This window comes from Saccopteryx bilineata, chromosome 1 (assembly GCF_036850765.1).
Source record: "Saccopteryx bilineata isolate mSacBil1 chromosome 1, mSacBil1_pri_phased_curated, whole genome shotgun sequence".
In the NCBI taxonomy this organism is placed as follows: Eukaryota; Metazoa; Chordata; class Mammalia; order Chiroptera; family Emballonuridae; genus Saccopteryx; species Saccopteryx bilineata.
This window is the reverse complement of record NC_089490.1, coordinates 112,565,428-112,586,386: the sequence shown is the minus strand read 5'-3', so window position 1 is coordinate 112,586,386 and position 20,959 is coordinate 112,565,428. Positions and strand designations below refer to the sequence as shown.

General features: G+C 42.0%; 1 protein-coding gene across 6 annotated transcripts in view; it reads left to right on the top strand.

The window, feature by feature from the left end:
* GPR19 (G protein-coupled receptor 19) overlaps positions 1–20,629 on the top strand; it is a 35,816-nt gene extending 15,187 nt beyond the window's left edge. For 3 of the 6 annotated variants that reach the window (XM_066264511.1, XM_066264509.1, XM_066264510.1), the window contains 2 exons: positions 1,479–1,634; positions 19,316–20,629. In XM_066264511.1, coding sequence (XP_066120608.1) covers positions 19,332–20,585 — 1,254 coding nt within the window. In that variant the 5' untranslated portion in view covers positions 1,479–1,634; positions 19,316–19,331 and the 3' untranslated portion in view covers positions 20,586–20,629. The other 3 variants (XR_010729639.1, XM_066264513.1, XM_066264512.1) reach the window with 3 other exon arrangements.
* Positions 20,630–20,959: the final 330 nt, after the last annotated feature.

The window sequence follows — 20,959 nt, the reverse complement described above, 5'->3', positions numbered from 1 at the left end:
GCATTGCAACACCTTAGCTGTTCATTGATTGCTTTCTCATATGTGCCTTGACCGCGGGCCTTCAGCAGACCGAGTAACCCCTTGCTGGAGCCAGCGACCTTGGGCTCAAGCTGGTGAGCTTTTGCTCAAACCAGATGAGCCCGCACTCAAGCTGGCGACCTCAGGGTCTCGAACCTGGGTCCTTCGCATCCCAGTCCATCGCTCTATCCACTGCACCACCGCCTGGTCAGGCACCCTAAACAGACTTTTAAGGAAAGAAGCCTTGTAGGACGGAGGGAGGAAGTTCCCATCACTGTGTCCATACTGATTCCTAGAATTCTTTTAAGATTTAGGGTCAGCAACAATTCAGTAAGGAAAGGGCCCATGAAGTAAATTTGGCTCTGACAATGCTCATTGAAAGTCCTCAGTAATTCAGCTCCTTTCCCTCTGCCTTTCTGTAGCCAGCTAGATCCCATGGTGACCAGTTCTGAAACAAATCATCCCCTTCAACGGTTACCTAGCACCATGGCAACCCCGATGTCAGCAAAGCAGGATAGACCCTAGAACAAAACAGCTCCTACCAGGCTCCCTCCCTGCCACTCTTAATTCAACCCTGCCTGCCTGAAGCCTAGAAATGGGGCTAAAGACATACAGACATCCACACTCAAGAAATCCTACGTGTTTCTGAGGTTTTTCTCGTGAGCATAGATATATGAGCAAATAGTAAATTATGTTATGAGAATTCCTCCAAAACACAGAGCATGTTTAAAGGGTAGAGCTGAGTGGTGGGATGAGGACAGGGAGGTAGATACAGGATGGCCTTTGGGTTTAATGATATATAAAAATTACATTTATAAAGTAATTTGACAGACAGGGAAATAGGACCCCTAAACATATGGCTGGCCTGATTTCTATTTAGACAAAAGACCTCAGGGAAATATTTTTAAAATACTTTTATTTACCTGAGAGTTAAATGGACAAGAAAGGCTTTAGTGAACTCTGAAGGGATTGTAATGCTGTCCGTGGTGCTGAATACTCCATTGTCCCAGATGTGCCACCGGGGCTCCGCAAGCTGGTTAGGGAACACCTTGCCTTATCAGGGTACTGATGATAAGAAAGAAAGGGCTGGGAGAAAGCATCATATCCCTCCCTACCAAGAAAGTCTGAATGCCCAAGATAAAATGTTCCAGCTGAAAAAATAAAACAAAAATAAAGTAGAGCAGGCTGGAGGTTCAGATGGTTGACTCTTTTCATATGGAGATTTTTGGTCAGAGCCAATCAGGTCGGAGATTTCTGTTGCTTTGCTTCTGAAAGGAAAAGGTGGGGGAAGGGAGAGAGAAGATGGCCACATTCTCCCCTTGAGCCACATGATCTTTTTCCCATGTGACACATTCCAGAGCCTTGGAAAGGAGAAAGGAGGGGCACCAAAAGAGTGGGGTTGGGGCAGGAAGATGGTTAAACACTCAATCCTGCACAGCGTCATCTTGTCTCCCTACCAGGAAGCGGCTGTGAGTCAAAGTAAAGGCAGAGGACAGATATGAATGTGTTCCCAAGCTTTCCTGGAGGTTTGTGGCATTCTTCAAACTCCTGTGCAAAGGCTATTCCTGACCAAGAGGACCCAAGGAGACCAGCTTTAAAATCAAGTCCAGGTGGAGGTATGTGCTAGAGATCCCATGGTATTGTGGCTGAAATTTGGCTTAGGGAACATAGTACCTTCTCTTTTCCAGGCAACTGGCAGATTTTGTCTTGGTTTATTTGTGGGTGGGAGCTTAGACTTGGTGTAGGTCCAGAAAAGATGCCTTGGTAGTTCTGCAAGATGAACAATTCACCAGAATAAGTGCTTGTTGAAGAAAAATTAGATGGAAACTCTGTAGGTGATAATAAAACAAAGCAGTCATTGATGAAAACGATTCTTTTCTTTGAATCCTGGAAAGAGGAAAATAAATTTTACTGAAACCAATTAGATTGCACTGTCACTGAAATAAAACCCTGTTCATCCCCTTTCAGCTGCACATTCTGTGCTCCTGTTCCCAGAGCTTACTGGCAGTGGCTTAGGGAGTCTGAGGGGGCAGGCCTGCTGTTTCTTTGTGCTCTGTGTGCAATCATCTTCCTTCTGATGTTCCTGATACCAGGAGTGCTTGTGATTGTTTCCAGCTCTGGCTTAAGACAGTAGGCTGCCACCGAATATCAAATCTTACAGATTAGCTACCAACAGGGCCCCCAGGAAGTTCTCAAAGGAATCTTCCAAAGTTACAGGCTAAAGTCATCTGCCATGTATGCAAATCTTGTTTTTTTTTACCATTTCTACCCAGCTTAGAGAAGGAAGCTAGCAAATTTAAATTTTATTTTGTCTTTTTTTAAATACTTAGAAAGTTCTTGCTATATATAAGGCATCAGACTAAGTACAAATAATCAGTCATATAATCCTTATAATAACCCTCTGAAGGAAGTATTATTAGTACCCACATTTTGGTGATGAAGAAACTAAGGCACAGAGAGGTTAGGGAACTCTCCCAAGTTCACACAGCTAGTAAATAGAAACAGGATTTAGACACAAGAAACTTGACTCCATAGTTCATGATCTTCACCACTGAACTATATACTGCTTCTCTGCTTGTGTTATTTCAAATGATGTCAACAGTTGATTTGGTTACAAATTTTGTTCAGATGATGCTACAAGAAGATTGAATCAGATTGCCTGGCTAAAACAGATCTCCAGTGAAATCTATATTTAATTCTGAATTATCCCAATAGTCACATTCTGTACCCCCAAATAACCCAGTAAGTAATTACCTGTTCTCTTCTCCCTTGTGCTGTATAGATATGTGGTAGTAAAATACTGTTACTATGGTGACCAAATGATGTCTAAAGGAAAAAAAGAAATCTAGAATTACATCATGGTTGATTTTTTTTAATTGAACCTAGAAACAGTCTTCCATCCTTAGAACCTAGCAATAAGACCAGCCTAAGCATGTTCTCTTTAAAAGCACTTACCTGGTTTTCAAAATAGAATAAATAGATTAAAAACTTCTAAAATTATTAACATATACTCTGATATCAAACTGATTAGCTATATTGCTTTAAAATAATATCATCATACTTTAAAACAAGGAATAGCCCTGGCCGTTGGCTCAGTGGTAGAGCGTCGGCTTGGCGTGCAGGAGTCCCAGGTTCGATTCCCAGCCAGGGCACATAGGAGAAGCGCCTATCTGCTTCTCCACCCCTCCCCCTCTCCTTCCTCTCTGTCTCTCTCTTCCCCTCCTGCAGCCGAGGCTCCATTGGAGCAAAGATGGCCCCGGGCGCTGGGGATGGCTCCTTGGCCTCTGCCACAGGCGCTAGAGTGGCTCTGGTCGTGACAGAGCGACGCCCCGATGGGCAGAGCATGGCCCCCTGGTGGGTGTGCCGGGTGGATCCTGGTCGGGTGCATGCGGGAGTCTGTCTGACTGCCTCCCTGTTTCCAGCTTCGGAAAAATACAAAAATAAATAAATAAGTAAAACAAGGAATAAATCTCTCTTTTCAAATTATTTTAGGTTTTTAAGGGAAAATAGAGAAGTATTTTTAACTTCTGGAAATTTTTTAGATATAACATTTTCTTCCTTTGATTTGAGTAGTTAACTTTTCTGGCCCTTGGTAATGAAAGATGACTGATCTCATTCTTATATACTTTGGGGAAACTAAGAATTTACTAGGTCAGGGTACAAAGAGGAAGATATGGGATAAGAATCTAAAATCTCAGTAAATGAGGTGTTTTCCTGTAGGGTTCATTGAAGAATACTTTGTCCCTTAAAGTTTTACACTTTTGTTAGTCTGTATTTTTAAACTTATTTATTGGTTTAAGAGAGAGAGGAAAGGAGAGAGAAAGAGAAACAGAAACATCTATCTGTTTCTATATGTACCCTGATTGGGAATTGAACCAGCAATCTCTGCACACTGGGATGATGCTCTAACCAACTGAGCTATCCAACCAGGGCTGAAGTTTAGTTAGTCCTTTAGATTGAGCCTTTCATTCCTGCTGAAATTTATACTTCCTTGAGACAAGTAACACTCACACTAATATAGTCATTTAAAGGGAGCTTCTTGTATTCTTCCATCTTTTGCTGGCTAGCACTTAGCACCAAGCCTGGTTTATGGTAAGTTCTCGATATATATTTGCAGATGAAGAAGGGAAGACTCAAGACTGACAACATTCTACTGAAGCAAGTTTGGGGGCCCATGCCTACTTTGTTTTGCATGTATTTATAGGGAGGATAGTGAAGACATAAATGTACAGTAGGAGAAAACTTGGCAACTGTCAAAATTATGCTTGAAATTTATGTATGCTAGTCAGGCTGACCCTGGAACAGTGGGTCAAGACATCCATAAATTCAAGACATCCATAAATTTTTTTCCTGGGGATTACATATCTCTCTGGCATTTTATTTATTTTTAAAATAAAGTTCTTGCCTGAATGGTGGTGGCATGGTGGATAGAGCATTGACCAGGGACGCTAAGGTCCCAGGTTCGAAACCCTGAGGTCACTGGCTTGAGTGCGTGCTCATCTGGCTTAAGTGCAGGATCATCATCATGATCCCAAGGTTGCTGGCTTGAGCAAGAGGTCACTGGCTTGGCCTGAGCCCCCCAGTCGAGGCATGTATGAGAAGCAATCAGTGAACAACTAAAGTGTCACAGCTATGAGTTGATGCTTCTCATCTCTCTCCTTTCCTGTCTGTCTGTCTGTCTCTCAAAAAATAAAAATAAATAGAATGAAGTTCTTCTGATAGTTTTTTTTATTACATTTATTGGGGTGACATTAGTTAATAAGATTATTTAGGTTTTAAACGTAAATTCTATGATACATCATTTGTATATTGCATTGTATGCCCACCATCCAAAACCAGATTATCTTCTATCACCATATATGCTGCTCACAAAAATTAGAGGATATTTCAAAATGAATATGAAGCTATAAAATACCCCCTAGTTTTTGTGAGCAGTGTATTTGGCCCCTTTACCCTTTACTACCCCTGAACCCTTCTCCCTCTGTCAGCCACTGTACTGCTGTCTGAGTCTGTGTCTTCTGATATTTTCATTTACATTTAGGTGCGGGCACTGCTAATAGTCTGCTTTTGCTCTGAGGTTTTCCTCAAAACCATCTCTCGACATTGAAACAGTTCACTTTGGGTTGAGAGTTAATGTCTTGAGAAGGTCAATTCCTTCCCCAGGCAATCCTGTTCTAATCAGCATAGATCCCAGTGCCCAGAACACTGCACAAGAGCTGACAGAACCATAGAGTTCCTCCCAAGAGAACCCTGGGGTCTTCAGTGAAACAGTGGGTTGGAGCAAGACTGCCAAAATATTATCTCTGAGCATTTGAAAGGTTGCTTAGGATTTGAGTTCAAGTTAACAGACTAATTAGGGTTAAGATAGTCACCCCTCTTGATAATGCACGCAAATATAACCTTTTCTATTATTTTCCTACCAATTAAGTCATTAAGGAGAGAAAGAGTGTGGTTTGGGAATGAGGTACGTGTCCTTGAATCGGATTTGCTCACCTTCCTTTCCCCCAGAGTTTGTAACTTGCTGAGTGAACTGTGCGAAAGAATCAGCCCTGCGGGAAGCCAGTGTGCATGCCCACCGCATTCATACAGGACTTCTCAGATGAGCAGGTAGCTAGTGCACACAGAAGGCTTCCATCTGGAAGCCTCACTGGGCTTCATACTCATCTCTCTGAAATCTAAAAGGGGGCAGTCTACTCAACCAGCTGAGCGAGAGAAGAGAGAGAGAAAGCGGAGAGGCTTCTCCTTGAGGGGAGACTTTGCCAAGTATGCTTTCAACTTGGAGGCTAGGAATGAAAGAGGAACTAAAAGAGGGACAGTGAGCATGGGGGAAGGATATGAGAAAGTGATGCCTTCATCCTGCCTTTTGGAAACAGTCACCTGCCTACTGCTAGTAAACCTTGCCAAATGAGTCATGCCCTGCCAGCAGAATTATCAGATGTATGTTGGGAGCAGGAAGGACCAGAATGGATGCAATTTGTTCTGTATGAACCAAAGCAAAAAATGGGATGTAATATGAGATAGCCTTTCCAAGAGGGTAGTTTAAAAAGAAAAAGGGGGGCCTGGCCAGTTGGCTCAGTGGATAGAGCATCAGCCCAATGAATGGAAGTTCCAGGTTCAATCCGGTCAGGGCCACATAAGAAGTGACCATTGTTTCTCTTCCCTTCCCGGTCCCCCTTCTCTCTCTTCCCTTCTTGTAGCCAGTGGCTCCACTGTTTTAAGCGTTGGCCCATTGGTTTGAGCATTGGCCTTGGGCACTGAGTATAGCTCAGTGTCTGAGCATCGCCCTCAGGCACTGAGGATGGCTCAGTTGATTAGAACATCAGCCTCATTACCTGGTGGATCCCATCCAAGTACTAACCAGGCCCGACCCTGCTTAGTTTCCGAGATCAGATGAGATCGGGCGCGTTCAGGGTGGTATGGCCGTAAACATCCTGGTGGATCCCAATCGGCGCATGTGGGAGTCTGTGTCTCTTATCTCCCCTCCTCTCACTTAAAAATAAAAAAAGCAAAAGGGGATACAATATACAGATGATGTATTGTAGAGTTGTATACTTGAAAGCTGTATAATTTTATTAACCAATGTCACCCCAATAAATTCAATAAATAAAAATTTTTTTAAATTAAAAAAAATAAGCAAAAAGGGAGTTATTGTCATGAATGTATTTCCCTGTTTGTAGTCACTTCCCCTTGGTTAAACTTTTTTTTTTTTTTTTTTTAAATGTAACTTATTTTGTTTCTTATGATCTCTTTTTCTTTTTTTTTTTTTAATTTTTTTTTTAATTTTTATTTATTTATTCATTTTACAGAGGAGAAGGAGGATAGAGAGAGAGAGAGGAGAGACAGAGAGAGAGAGAAGAGGGGGAGGAATTGGAAGCATCAACTCCCATATGTGCCTTGACCAGGCAAGCCCAGGGTTTTGAACTGGCGACCTCAGCATTTCCAGGTCGACGCTTTATCCACTGTGCCACCACAGGTCAGGCCCCTTGGTTAAACTTTTAAAGCGTTCATTTGGAACCTTTCATTCAGCATACCTTCTAGGCACTGGATGTCTGTTATGTTTAATCCTGATGGAAACTCTATGATACACTTTTTTTTTTTTTTTTTGGTGTCAGAGACAGAGAGAGGGACAGATAGGGACAGGCAGGCAGGAAAGGAGAGGGATGAGAAGCATCAATTCTTCATTGTGGCTCCTTAGTTCAGTGGTTCTTAAACTTTTTAAAGTTGCGGCGCATTTAAAATCTTACAAATAGTAGGCGCACTATATACAAATTTCTGAAAAATATGTTATAATAATTAAGTCAAATGTTAAAGGAAAAAATATAAAGTCCAAACATGCTTTTATGATAATTAAACAAAATATGACAAAATTAAACTTATTCTGACATTAAAAACCATTTTTATGTTATTTTTTTAGTTATGCTTTTTAGAATTCATAAAAAAAAGGGGTTAAAAAATTTAAAAACAATAAAAAAGTTATCTTTTTATATATATAGATACATTTTTAGTAAAATTTAGTAAATTTGGCAGGTCCCGGCACGAATGTGTTAAGTTTTTTCATTCTTGTGTTTATGAGGAACATGAGCCTGATGTGTCCTAGCGATTTCTTCAATCTTGGGGCATATATTTGAAAGGCAAACTCTCATTTCCTCATTAATACATTGAAGAATTCCTCTCTTTTTACTCTTAATTGTGTTGAGTACAGAAAACCCCCACCATACATATCATCTTAACTTGACACCAAACAAAGGATAGAAGAAACTTGCCTCCAGTCTTTTCTGGGGAACATGGGGGGTAGTATAAACAATCTAGCACCATAGCTTAACAGCCTTTTGCAACCTAATCAGGCAAGTGAGGAGGAGGGTTGGGCAGACTGTCAGATTATAACTAATTCCCCACACCTCTGTCCCCCAAAAATCTAAACTACAAATACCCTGTTGGTTTTTTGATTCCCAACAGGGACATATTTCTCTGGAATACCACAGGGCACACCTGGAAATCTTCTAGGGTGCACCAGTGCACCCTGACGCACACTTTGACAACCACTGCCTTAGTTGTTCATTGATTGCTTTGTCATATGTGCTTTGATCTGGGGGCTACATCAGAGCGAGTAACCCCTTGCTCAAGCCAGCAACCTTGGGCTCAAGCCAGCGACCTTGGGCTTCAAGCCAGCAAAACTTTGGGCTCAAAGTCAGGTCTAGGATCCCATGCTCAAGCCAGCGATCCTGCGCTCAAGCCGGCAACCTCAAGGTTTCAAACCTAGGTCCTCTGCTTTCCAGTCTGATGCTCATCTACTGCACCACTGCCTGATCAGGCTATGATACTCATTATTAGCCCTAATTTCTGATCTGGAAACTGCAGCCCAGAGAGATAAACTAATCTGCTCAAAGTCATACATAGCAAATTGAGTCAGAATCTGAATCCAGGTCTAATTGTGTGCTCTCTCCACTATATCACAAGTAAAGTTTTTTCCTCTATATCAGGGGTTGGGAACCTTTCTGGCTGAGAGAGCCATGAACGCCACATATTTTAAAATGTAATTCCATGAGAGCCATATAACGACCCGTGTAAGTTATGCATTATCCAATAAAAATTTGGTGTTGTCCCAGAGGACAGCTGTGATTGGCTCCAGCCACCCACAACCATGAACATGAGCGGTAGGAAATGAATGGATTGTAATACATGAGAATGTTTTATATTTTTATGTTATTACTTTTTTTATTAAAGATTTGTCAGCGAGCCAGATGCAGCCATCAAAAGAGCCACATCTGGCTCCCGAGCCATAGGTTCCCGACCCCTGCTCTATATTCTTCTTAAAACTTTGTCTTTGGCCTGACCAGGCAGTGGTGCAGTGGATAGAGCGTCGGACTGGGATGCCGAGGACCCAGGTTCAAGACCTGGAGGTCACCAGCTTGGACCCAAGGTCGCTGGCTCGAGCAAGGGGTTACTCGGTCTGCTGAAGGCCCGCAGTCAAGGCACATATGAGAAAGCAATCAATGAACAACTGATATTAGAGTAATAAAAATACAGTTCTTGAAAATTTGGAAAATATAGAGAAGTACTAAAGTATAATGAAAATATAAACCAGTCATGATCTTACCACCTAGAAACAACTACTGTTAAAAATCTTGATGTATTTCTTTTCAGTTTTTTTCAATGCATATTATGATAACAAAAGCAAACTTTTTATTTTTTTTATCACTTGCTTTGTCCCAGATGTTCTTAGATTTTTTACTTGCATCATTTCTTTTATTCCCCAATAAATTAATAATGTGGGTACTGGTATTACCCTAATTTTACTGGTGAAGATACTCAATAATTACAAAGATATTAAGTCACTTGCAGAGGCTACATACACAGGCTGGCTCTAGAGCAGGGTTTCTCAACCATAACTTTTGGCATTTGAACTAGATAGTCCTTTGTTGGGGGGGGTGCTCTTTATTACATAATGTTTAGCAGCATCCCTGGGCTCTGACTACTAGACGTCAGTATCACCGTCCTCCCCGTTGTGACAACCAGAATGTGTCCAGACATTGCCCAGTGGTCCCTGGGAGGCAAAATTGCCCCTGAACTGCTCTAGAGCCCAGCCTCTCTACCACTACACTGTACCACCTCTTTATATTTAAAATGTGCATAGAGTTATTTTCTTCCACATATAAAGAAGGAAATACACCTTCAAATTTGGGTACAGGCTGTGAAACTTTCCTGGAACATCAATAGCTTTATAGATCACAGGTAGATTATTAGTTCCTTACAGAAAAATGTTCATTAATAGACTTTTATAACAGACATAGAATCACACCATTGGCGAGTGAGAAGAATAACCATGTTCCTGTCATTATTTTTTCCTGGTTCTCTGTGCCAGGTACCCTTTAAAGAATTCAGATTATTGGTGTACACTTATGGTATAGCAGTGTAGTGCTTATCAACCAAAGTATCAAAGTAGTTTGTTATGTCCCTGACAAACGATGCCTCTTGCAAATAAGTGCTTGCTGATATAAAGTACCAAAGTTTGCCAGCGATTTATTTTTTAAAATTAATTATAATAAATTTTAGGCTATCTACATAATTATTTCCTTTTCAACATGATTTCTTAGGTTGAATATTAAATGTTGGAGTTAGAGGTTGAGCTTATAGAGTTGCAAATAATTCTAGATCTATCTGTGAGGATGTGTCACATGTATGAACATATTTGTCATGTCTGTCTCTGAAGAAGAAAGGTTGAAAACTGTTGGTATAGAATAGGTGATAGGCAGAGAGGATGAAAATAAGCATCAAGGAATGATAGCATTTTAACTGATAAAATGTCTAAAAATATGTGGCACTAAAATATATATTAACCATCTGAAACATATGCACATATACATTCAACCATATTTTCAGTGATATATACAGGTACATAGTTTGTCTATGGGAAAACATGTTAATGCAAATTCAAATCTAACTTTTGCTCCATGAACTTGAAGGTTTCTTGGAAAACCCTGATTGTGGACAGTGGTGCAGATCAAAATTTGCCGCAAGTGTTTGATACGAGACACATGTAAATGCTTCTGAAAAATATTACTGTTTAGTAACTCCCCAGCCAGAGTTCAGATTCTTATTCTCGGCTCTTCATGAATCTTTCTCTCTTTTTTTCAAATAGCTGTAAGTCACATTTCTTGTGCAGCTCTTTGCCTTGAGTGTAATGAGTCTGGTCTTTGCTTTCCCACCCCTTTTCTATTTTAGTCAAACTTTTAGAAATGTTAATAACCGAAACCAGAACTTGGAAATGAAACTGAACATTTACCTCCAAAACAACTGTTTACTTCTACTTTAACTCAGTGAGCATAAGGCAGGTATTTAAAAAATGTTTGCTGTAATGAATTAAATAGAGGATGGTGAGGTGTAAATTTCTTGGCCAACTTGTTTTCTTCAGAATTCAAAAGACACCATACTGGGAAGAGAGGCATGAGAATTGGTAGAGGACAGTCGGGTCCTAGCAAGTGTTTCTCCCTCTGCAAACGCAGGTGTTAGGTAGAATGAACAGCAAACGCAGGTGTTAGGTAGAATGAACAGCAAACGTAGGTGGCAAGTCTCTGACCAGGCCTCTTCATGCAAGGTATCTTCAGTAAAATATTGTTGGCGCATCCAGGATAATTTTTGAGGAATGGTTGGCTGGCCCGGGGTAAAATTTGGCCCCTAAGTCTCCTGGAGACTCATCCTACTCTTCCTGGATGTCACAGGCTCACATTGCTGGGCTCCAGCAGCCCCAAACAACTTCTCTCTCTCTCCATCAAAAGGCACTCTCAGTAGGAGCTCTCTGCTGGGTGAAGGTGTGAGTTATAAGTTAAATGAATGTGCGTTGCTCATCACAATTTCTCCTTCTCAGTGTTAGTTTCTAGAGTTAAAACAGTGATAAAATGGCAGAGATTTGAAGAGATCAGTTTACTTAAGATCCTTACACTGATATATATTAAAAAAAAAAAGACCTGGGTCTCTTGACTTGCTGTTCAGTGCTTATAATCAGAATCAGAACCCAAGTGGCTCGGCCAGTGTTTAAGGTGAAGGACAAAGCACTACACTCTTTAAGCCTTTCAGGATTTCTAATGTTCTAGATGCTGGTGGGGTAGTAGAAAGTGATTTTTTCAAAAAATGGCAAGTTTTCAGCCAGGCTAATGGGAAGCTCAGTGACAAACATTGCTGGGACTCTTTTCCTGTTCTTCTTCTTGGGTCCTGGAGTTCTTATCCAGAGCAAAATATGTGTGATGGTCCCTCTAGTCTTGGATACCCTTTGACTATAACAAAAGTGTAATTATGGTCTGATCTGGTGTAGGTCCTTAAAGGCTGATGGCTTTGCTGCTTTGGGACCACCCCAGCTGGGAAGCTCTGTGCCTGGGACCCACCTCCCTAGCTACACTCCTGTATTACCACCTGTCACTTCGCTGGAGCACAGTGAGGAAGTGAGGCTAGGCTTCCAGAACTACCTTTAAAAATGGCTTTATTATTTTAACAGACCATAGGAACACAGGACGTCATATATGGGTTATTGCACAGAACATATTTACCTGAAATTTACATTTAACTGACATCACTGATATTTTATCCGGTGAGCCTATCTGGGTGGCACATGGTGAGAACATGTCCTACCCTGTCTGGTTTTCCTGTCCCCCCACCACAGTCATGCTGGTGGCCACCTGGCCTTACGTAGTTCTATAAAACACCTAGCTCAGTGTCCACACCAGAGCCATAGCTCAGGGCCAGAAAGTGAGATCGCCACTCAGGAAGCTTCCAGAAAGCCTCTGTGGCCTCCTTAGCCATTTAGCGTGAGTTCAGGGATGTGCGTAAGCGCAGGGCTTCAGGACAGGTTGCCCAGTAAACCCTACACTACTAGAAGTGGGGGGCTGGTGCATGTTTAACTGCCTCTGCAGGTGGAAAAGCCTGATCTGTAGTGTTTGTCAATGTCTCTGCAGTGAATATTCCTACCTTGGCTGATTCACGATATCAAGGGGAATCACTGAACTTGGAGTTGAGAAGAAATGTGCACAACTGGCTCTGGGAGCCCGTGCAAGCCAGCCCCAGCCCACCACTGCTCCGGCATTCTCATATATAGGCAAATAAAGCCCACATAACAATGACAGTTTAAGAGAAAATATCTTTCTTTTTTAATTTTTAACTTATTCATTGGTTTTTTAGAGAGAGGGAAGGGAGAAAGGGGGGGGGACATCAGTGTGTCATGCCACTTATTTATGCACTCATTGGTTGATTCTTATATGTGTCCAGACCAGGGATCGAACCTACAGCCTTGGCACATGGGCTGATGCTCTAACCAACTGAGCTACCAGGCCAGGGCAAGAGGAAATACCTAACCACTATGGTATTTTTATAGTACAACTATTAAAATTTAAATTTTATTTTTCTATTTGGGGTAATACATTGATAAAACTTATTCCTGGCCCTGGCTGGTTGGCTCAGTGGTAGAGCATCAGCCCCGCATGTGAGGGTCCCAGGTTCTATTCCCAGCCAGGGCACACAGGAGAAGCACCCATCTGCTTCTCCACCCCTCCCCTTCTCCTTTTTTTTTCTCTCTCTCTCTTCCCCTCCCGCAGCGAAGGCTCCATTGGAGCAAAGTTGGCCCAGGCACTGAGGATGGCTCCATGGCCTCTGCCTCAGGCGCTAGAATAGCTCCAGTTGCAGCAGAGCAATGCCCCAGATGGGCTGAGCATTGCCCCCTGGTGGGCATGCCGGGTGGATCCTGGTCAGGCACATGTGGGAGTCTGTCTGTCTGCCGCCCCCCACTTCGGAAAAATACAAAAAATACCCAAAAAACAAAACTTACTCCTCACTTCAATTCAGGCTGCAGTATAGAATTCTGCTTTCATTAACCATTCGCTAATCATCCTTCATAATGAATCTCTAAAACTCTCATATTCTTTATTCTGAAGGAAGGCTGCATTTCCAGACCATTGTTTCTGCCACACTTTTGATGCTAAGCCTCCATTGAATATATGGCAGATGTGATTTTGCCCCCCAAATGTTCACTATTTCACTTATTTCTGAGCTAGCATATTGCACATATATATCTGTGGGTAGTTAAGAGGCTGTGGGGGAATAACTTTATATTCCTATGTTTGTGTGAGGCATCAAGGAAGACCCATCCATGTATAGCCAGTTTGATCTTCTGAATTCAGGCCCAGCCCTTTGTGGCCTCCGCTGGCATGAAGCCCCAGTGGCGGTTAAGAGCGTCAGCTTTGGAGGGAGGCAATCCTCAGGTGACCATTTTCTAACTGATGCCCCTGGGGAAGAACTTCAGTTTTTTTCATTTGTAAAACAGGGCTCATAATATTACCTTCCTCCAAGGGCTACACATATAAAATATCTGACACATAGTATGCACAAAATAAGAATCAACTCTTGGTAGTATTGATGTTAAAACTACGGTCATCATTGTAAATAACCTTACTGCTCATTAGTAAACAGCGTTATGTCTTCTTGTAGATCCAGCAGATACTTTCCATTCTACAGAAAATCTTTGTTCCCCCCCAACAAAATCATGTAAAAATTCAATATTATGCAAATACTAGTTTGACATTAATTTTGGAATAAATCTCAGAAATAAAAATGGTCTTCCTACATTGTGAGGATGTCTCTAAATCTTTATAATTTCAGGAGAAGAAAAAAAATCATTCATTAGAATTATTTTGAACCCGAAAGAAACCTAACCAGCAGTTGATAAGCTTAGGCAGGAATAGCCCCTGGCAGAACTGCAAAGTAGCAAAGCTTGTCATCTGTGACCCTCTGTTTCTCACTGTGGTCCTCTCGTTAGTTTACAGTCATTCACCCATTCATCCACCAGTGAAGTATCATTTTCAAAAAGTTAAATCATGACTCTCATGTAAATATAGAATTACCGCAGGAACCAATGAAATAATAAGGCTGATTCCAAGAGCATTTGAAGAAATGGGTATTTATAAGGCTTTGTGGGGTTTTTTGTTGTTTGTTTGTTTGTTTGTTTTTAAAGAATATCAGCATAGCCTGACCGGGCGGTGGCGCAGTGGATAGAGCGTCGGACTGGGATGTGGAGGACCCAGGTTCAAAACCTCGAGGTCGCCAGCTTGAGCGCGAGCTCATCTGGTACAAGGCTCACCAGCTTGAGCCCAAGGTCGCTGGCTCGAGCAACGGGTCACTCTGTCTGCTGTAGCCCCCCCCCATCAAGGCACATATGAGAAATCAATCAATGAACAATTAAGGAACCGCAAGGAAGAATTGATGTTTCTCATCTCTCTCCCTTCCTGTCTGTCTGTCCCTATCTGTCCCCTCTCTGACTCTCTCTGTCTCTCCCCCAAGAAAGAAAATAAAAAGATTGTCAGCGTAATATTTCTAGATAGTCACAAAACTGGTTTATGTCCTACAGGGCAATAGATCCATAGTTTTTCCTGCTAGACAGAAATCTGCATTTTAACATGTAATTTCACAATGTCTGGACTCTGGGCATATAGTAAATAGCAAAATCAAGCACAGATATATTCTCCCCGAGAATTAATCCTGGAGAAGCCCATTTGTGTCCTGGCATGATTTTAAAAAGATTTGCTATACAGCTAGTGCTCAACTTACAACCACGATTGGTTCCGACAGACCAGTCGTAACACGATTTGGTCGTAAGTTGAGTAGGCTATATGTACAGTACTGTGAAATGATGTTATAAAAATCTTTAAGTCAAAGACAAAGACAATTTCCTGTTGGTAAACATCTTGGGAAGGGTTTGATGAAAAATATCCAAGACACAAAACACTAATTGCTGTATCGAGTCTGGGATAACAGTTGAAATGGTGCACGCGGAGATGGTAGTGCTGCCAGAAGCTGGTCCGCACTGTCGAACGCCCAGCTGGGCAACGCTTGCGCTGCCAGATGTGGAGCAGTATGGCTAGTGATTATGGTAGTAAAGTCAAATGGTCATTAAGTTGCATAGGTCGTAAGTCGATCAATACCTGTACTCATTTGCTTATTTTCAAGCATTGCATCATTTTAATTAACACATCTATCCATTTATTTGTTCAGTAAACCTTTATTAATATCTATAGGCTCTAGGGATATACAAATAAAGACACAGTCTCTGTCCTCAAGGAGTTTATAACCTAACAGGGGGAGACAAAAATTTAAAATAAAAATTACAATATAAAGCGACAGGCATATTCCCCTCCCAGTCTCCCCAGGATCTCACCATTACAGAGGTCCATCCTGTCCCTCATTCTGTACCTTGCCAACCTAGCCACCGTTTCCCCCACTTATATATGAGAATACATCTCTTTGAGCCTGATAGATGAATGGTTCCTTTCTTAGATAATATATAGACATATATTTTAACCCAGTGAAGTGTGTCACATGGCAGTCTCATGACTGATTGGGAAGAGAAAGGTTGAGCAGGAAAGAGGTGAAGAAGTCTTTCCTGTCACTCCTAAAATGACTGCATATGAGTGACTTTGAAATAATTACTAAGTAAGCAGTCCTTGAATGCCCAAAACACTCCCTTGCAGATGTATTTATTTCCAAATTAATGGAGCTGGGGAGACCTTTCTGAAACTTGGCTTTGGGATCCTAGAATTTAGAAGTGGGCATGCAGACACCTAAACTACCTTCTCTCTCCCTTAAATGAGAATTCCAGTTCATGTACCAGTTGACCTGGGTGACTTCAATTTCACCAGCCCTGCTCTTCTCCCCTGTGTCCATGGTCACCAATGGTCAGCTTCCTTAGAATACACAGTGATTTCCTCTCGTTGCTGTAATTCCCCTCGCAGAGCCACCGAAGTCTCTGTCCTTAGGGATTCGACCAAGTAAATATTTAATAAGCAATTATTAATGTAAAGAACTTCAGTGGAGGCTGTAGAGCATGGAAAAAGGATGACACCCTCCTTCCAGGAGCCAGAGTTTAGAGGGGAAGACAGAAACACGGAAGTAATTCTAAAGCAGTGATTCTGAGTCCTGGCTGCACATCAGGGTCACTTGAGGAACTCTGAAACATCCTGGTGCCCAAGCAGCACTCCAGACCAATTATATTAGTCCCTGGGGTAGGACCCAGATGTCAAAATTTTTTTAAGCTCCTGGGAAAATCCACTGGGTTGCTAAGCTAGAGAACCATAGGTCTAAAGCAAAATGGAAAGTGCTGTAGTACAGGACTAACTTTAAGTGCTGTGTGAACTCGGATTCCACAGCCATTCTGGATGTACTAATACTCCTGTCCACTGACCACATGTCAGCCCGTGCATGTGGAAAATATACCCTCTCCTAGTAACTCTGGGGAAAATTTAGGTCAGTCTGATTGTATGGCATTTGGAAACTATATACTCTGAGAGGTATATTCTGCAGGAAACTGTGCCTCTACGGGAAAAAAGGCCCAGAAAAGATCAACCCAGAATGAGGACCCCGAACTCTTTCCACATGCGCGTGCGCGCGCTCTCTCTCTCGGAATTTTTTTTTTTTTTTTTACTCCTTTGTCTTCCTTTTTTTCCTCCTATCCCAAGCAAAATCAGTCCCTATTTATAGCACTTAGCTCCTCATCTGTTTTTAGCAGTTACTTATAATTATTATAGAATTGAGTTACCTACAGCTGACAGTTTGTTTATACAATTACCCTTTTATGGGCCTTACTTCTCTTTGTTTCTTTAGGACCTAGCACGGTTTCTTGGCTTGTTGACTGAACAAACAGCTGCAGCGATTTTAGGTCGAGTCAGAAAGTCAGGCCACCACCATGGGAGAGACCTAGAGTCAGGAGCTCCTCGGTTCCCAGGTCCCATTTCTGAGGATCAGGATCCTCCGCTTCCAAGAGGTGGGCTGGAAAAGTCAGCCGACACCCTCACTGGCGTAAAGTCGCCTGAGGAAAGGTGGAAGGAAGGAAGCCTCACAGAGCGTTATTTAGGTTGATGGGTGAGCTGAGTGTCATCTCTCAGCAGAGTTTTGCTTGGGGAGAAAAACGGAGGCTCCCAGGTTGTTAAGGGAGGTACTGCCTTCGGAGGAGGGCCAGTGCCTCTGACTCCTGTTGTGTTTAGACCCACACTTGGGAACAGTTCTTTCTGTCTGAAATAATTGCTCATCTGTTTTATTTTTAAACTTTAAATATTCTTTTAAAATTGTTTTTCTTGGGGGTTGTTTTTTTTTTTTTTGGCCATCTTATAGGTTTTACACATATGAAGGTGAAAAGATTATTTCCATTTTTTAAGTATGAGACTCATGCATTCTAGATTTTCTAATACTGCTAATTTTAGATCTTATGTTCTGTTTTTAGACTGTGTATCAGATTTTTTTTATATGGAAAGTATGGTTGCTATTCTAACAACTGTCAACTGGCCAGCCATGCTTAAAGGTCTCTTAGTAGTCAAAATGTCAAATTATCTTACATTTCTCTTTGAGAAATTAACTAAGGCTGTCTCATGGACAAAAACAAAAATAAATAAACCAAAAATCCCTGAAGGTAATGTGGAACGGGCACTTCATAGCCCGCCCTGCGTGCCAGAAAGCTGTGGTTTCTGGATGAGGACAGTGCCTTGGACACTCCTTCTCTACACAGGAGTGTGAAGATCCTCCAAGGAAAAAGGGGTCATTAAGAACTGTTTTAAACCCCACTTCTAAAACTTCAAAAACATTTCTTTGTGTGGTGTAGTCAGAGTAGGCCACTAAGAGGGCCACCAGACCCGGTCTGAGCCTGTTGCGGGAGCCCCCCAGCCCCGGCCCCCGTGTTGCGGGCCAGATGGAGTCGCTCCGGTTATTATGAACCCAATTGCTAGGCGTTTTCTTTCTGTTTAATAGATTCAGACCAAATTAAACATTAATGATCCCACTCTGACCAAAGTCACCTCAATTTTCATTGAATGGGCCACAATTATACAATCTTTTTACCTATTAAAAAGTGTAACTTTTTTCTCACTGAATAGTAAAAAAAAAAAAAAAAAAAGATAAATGCTAAACTTTATCATATTCTTTTATATCTAAGGGTCATAAGCTTTTAGAAAGTTGCTGAGTAACAGTTATATCTGGTTGTTTTTAATCATCTGAATGCCATAGGTTCCTAAGTACCCTGCTCACCTTCTTTAGAAGACCTCTTGTATGTTCTTCAATCGGTATATCATTTTATGGGACAGTAACCAGAGAATTGCATCAACAAACGTCATTGGTAGTAGCAAGCTGTTCGTACATGAACCACATGACCTTTTGAACAAAGCAGCCTATTTTCAGATGTCATTATATTACAGCTACTTCGGGCTCCTGCAGAAGTGTTGTGGATGCTCCATGTGCTCTCATAATGCTTCTGTCATGGGAATGCTGCAGTAAGGACAGGATCCTGCCCAGTTCTGTATTCACAGGTTCCTGTTAGCTATTTCCATCGCTGACATCTGAGTGTGTCCTTCAGCCTGGGTTGTCCTCTCTCACAGCCTCATTACTTTAGAGTTACACATTCAGGAATTTCTCACTTGCCCAGAATTCCAAAAGCTTTTTCAGGCAGAGGTCACACCCTCCCTGTGAGCTCTCTAACTCTCTGTCATCCCCAATGAGTGAAGAGAACAGGGATATGTTGAGGAGTGGGGCTAGGTTAGAGTTGTAGCACATTTAACTAAGGGTCAAGAGAGGGGGAGGCCAAAGACATCCCGTGCTGGGATCTGCTAAAATGAAAGAGAAATGGGGCCAGAGTTTTTCCTGCTTTCCGACCAATGCACAAGTCCTGCTCGTTGAGCAGTGACAACCAATCTAAGTGTCAAATAAGACTGTTAGCCTTGGCAACCAGTCTCTATGACACCATTTTAACAGGAGGCTTCATTCTTCTTTTCTTATCCAGAACTAAGAGGAAAAAAATGAATATGGTTTTTGCTCACAGAATGGACCACAGCAAGTCACCTTTGGTTATCCCGACCCTTCTGGTGCCCCTCCAGAACCACAGCTGCCCCGACACAGCTACACCTCTGCCGAGCCATGACCTGACAGCCTTGTATGAGGAGCACGGCTGGATGGGCAACACCACCGGCCTGCAGTATGCACTGAACCCCGGGGAAGTAGCCACAGCCAGCATCTTCTTTGGCACCCTGTGGTTGTTGTCGGTCTTTGGCAATTCCCTGGTCTGTCTGGTTATCCACAGGAGTAGGAGAACGCAGTCCACCACCAACTACTTTGTGGTCTCCCTGGCGTGTGCCGATCTCCTCGTCAGCATTGCCAGCTCACCTTTCGTCCTGCTGCAGTTCGTCACTGGCAGGTGGACGCTTGGCAGTGCGATGTGCAGGGTTGTACGGTATTTTCAGTATCTCACCCCAGGCGTCCAGATCTATGTGCTCCTCTCCATCTGCATAGACCGCTTCTATACCATTGTCTATCCTCTGAGCTTCAAGGTGTCCAGAGAAAAAGCCAAGAAAATGATTGCGGCGTCATGGATCTTTGATGCCGCCTTCATGATCCCTGTGTTCTTTTTCTACAGCTCCAGCTGGGACAATCACTGTAACTATTTCCTCCCTTCCTCTTGGGAAGCAACTGCCTATACTGTCATCCATTTCTTGGTGGGCTTTGTGATTCCAACTGTCCTCATAATCTTATTTTACCAGAAGGTCATAAAGTATATCTGGAGAATAGGCACTGATGGCCGAACTGTGAGGAGGACAATGAACATTGTCCCAAGGACAAAAGTCAAAACTGTCAAGATGTTTCTCATTTTAAACCTATTGTTTTTGCTCTCCTGGCTGCCATTTCACGTGGCTCAGCTGTGGCACCCCCATGAACGGGACTACAAGAAAAGTTCCCTTGTGTTCACAGCGATCACATGGGTATCCTTTAGCTCTTCAGCCTCAAAACCGACTCTGTATTCCATTTATAATGCCAGTTTTAGGAGAGGAATGAAAGAGACTTTCTGCATGTCCTCGATGAAATGTTACCGAAGCAATGCCTATACTATCACAACCAGCTCAAGGATAGCGAAAAAAAACTACGTTGGCATTTCAGATATCCCTCCCATGGCCAAAACTGTAACCAAAGACTCTGTCTATGACTCGTTTGATAGAGAAGCCAAGGAAAAGAAGCTTGCTTGGCCCATTAATTCAAATCCACCAAACACTTTTGTCTAATATCTCAGATTTCTTGTTATACTTCAGAGATTAAAAAAAAAAACTTTAACTATAAAAAATAGAAGCTATTTATATTTTTTTTCAATCAACTTTCTGAAGGAAATGTGTGTTTTTTTTTAAATGTGTTCACTTATCAATGGTTTTCATTTTGGTTACTTTTTGTTTTAGGGGAAGCATTCTCCTTGAGCCTTTTTTTACTATATTAATTATAGGCACAGAAATGAGAATGTGCCCCTACTTTTTATATACCATTACATTCAAAAAGCATAAACCATACACACAACCTTTGATTAATGAATCAAGCTAGTTTTATTGTTTCACTTTTTTCCTCCCTACTGAAATGCTATTCTGTGGGCTTCTGTTTTAAATGAAAT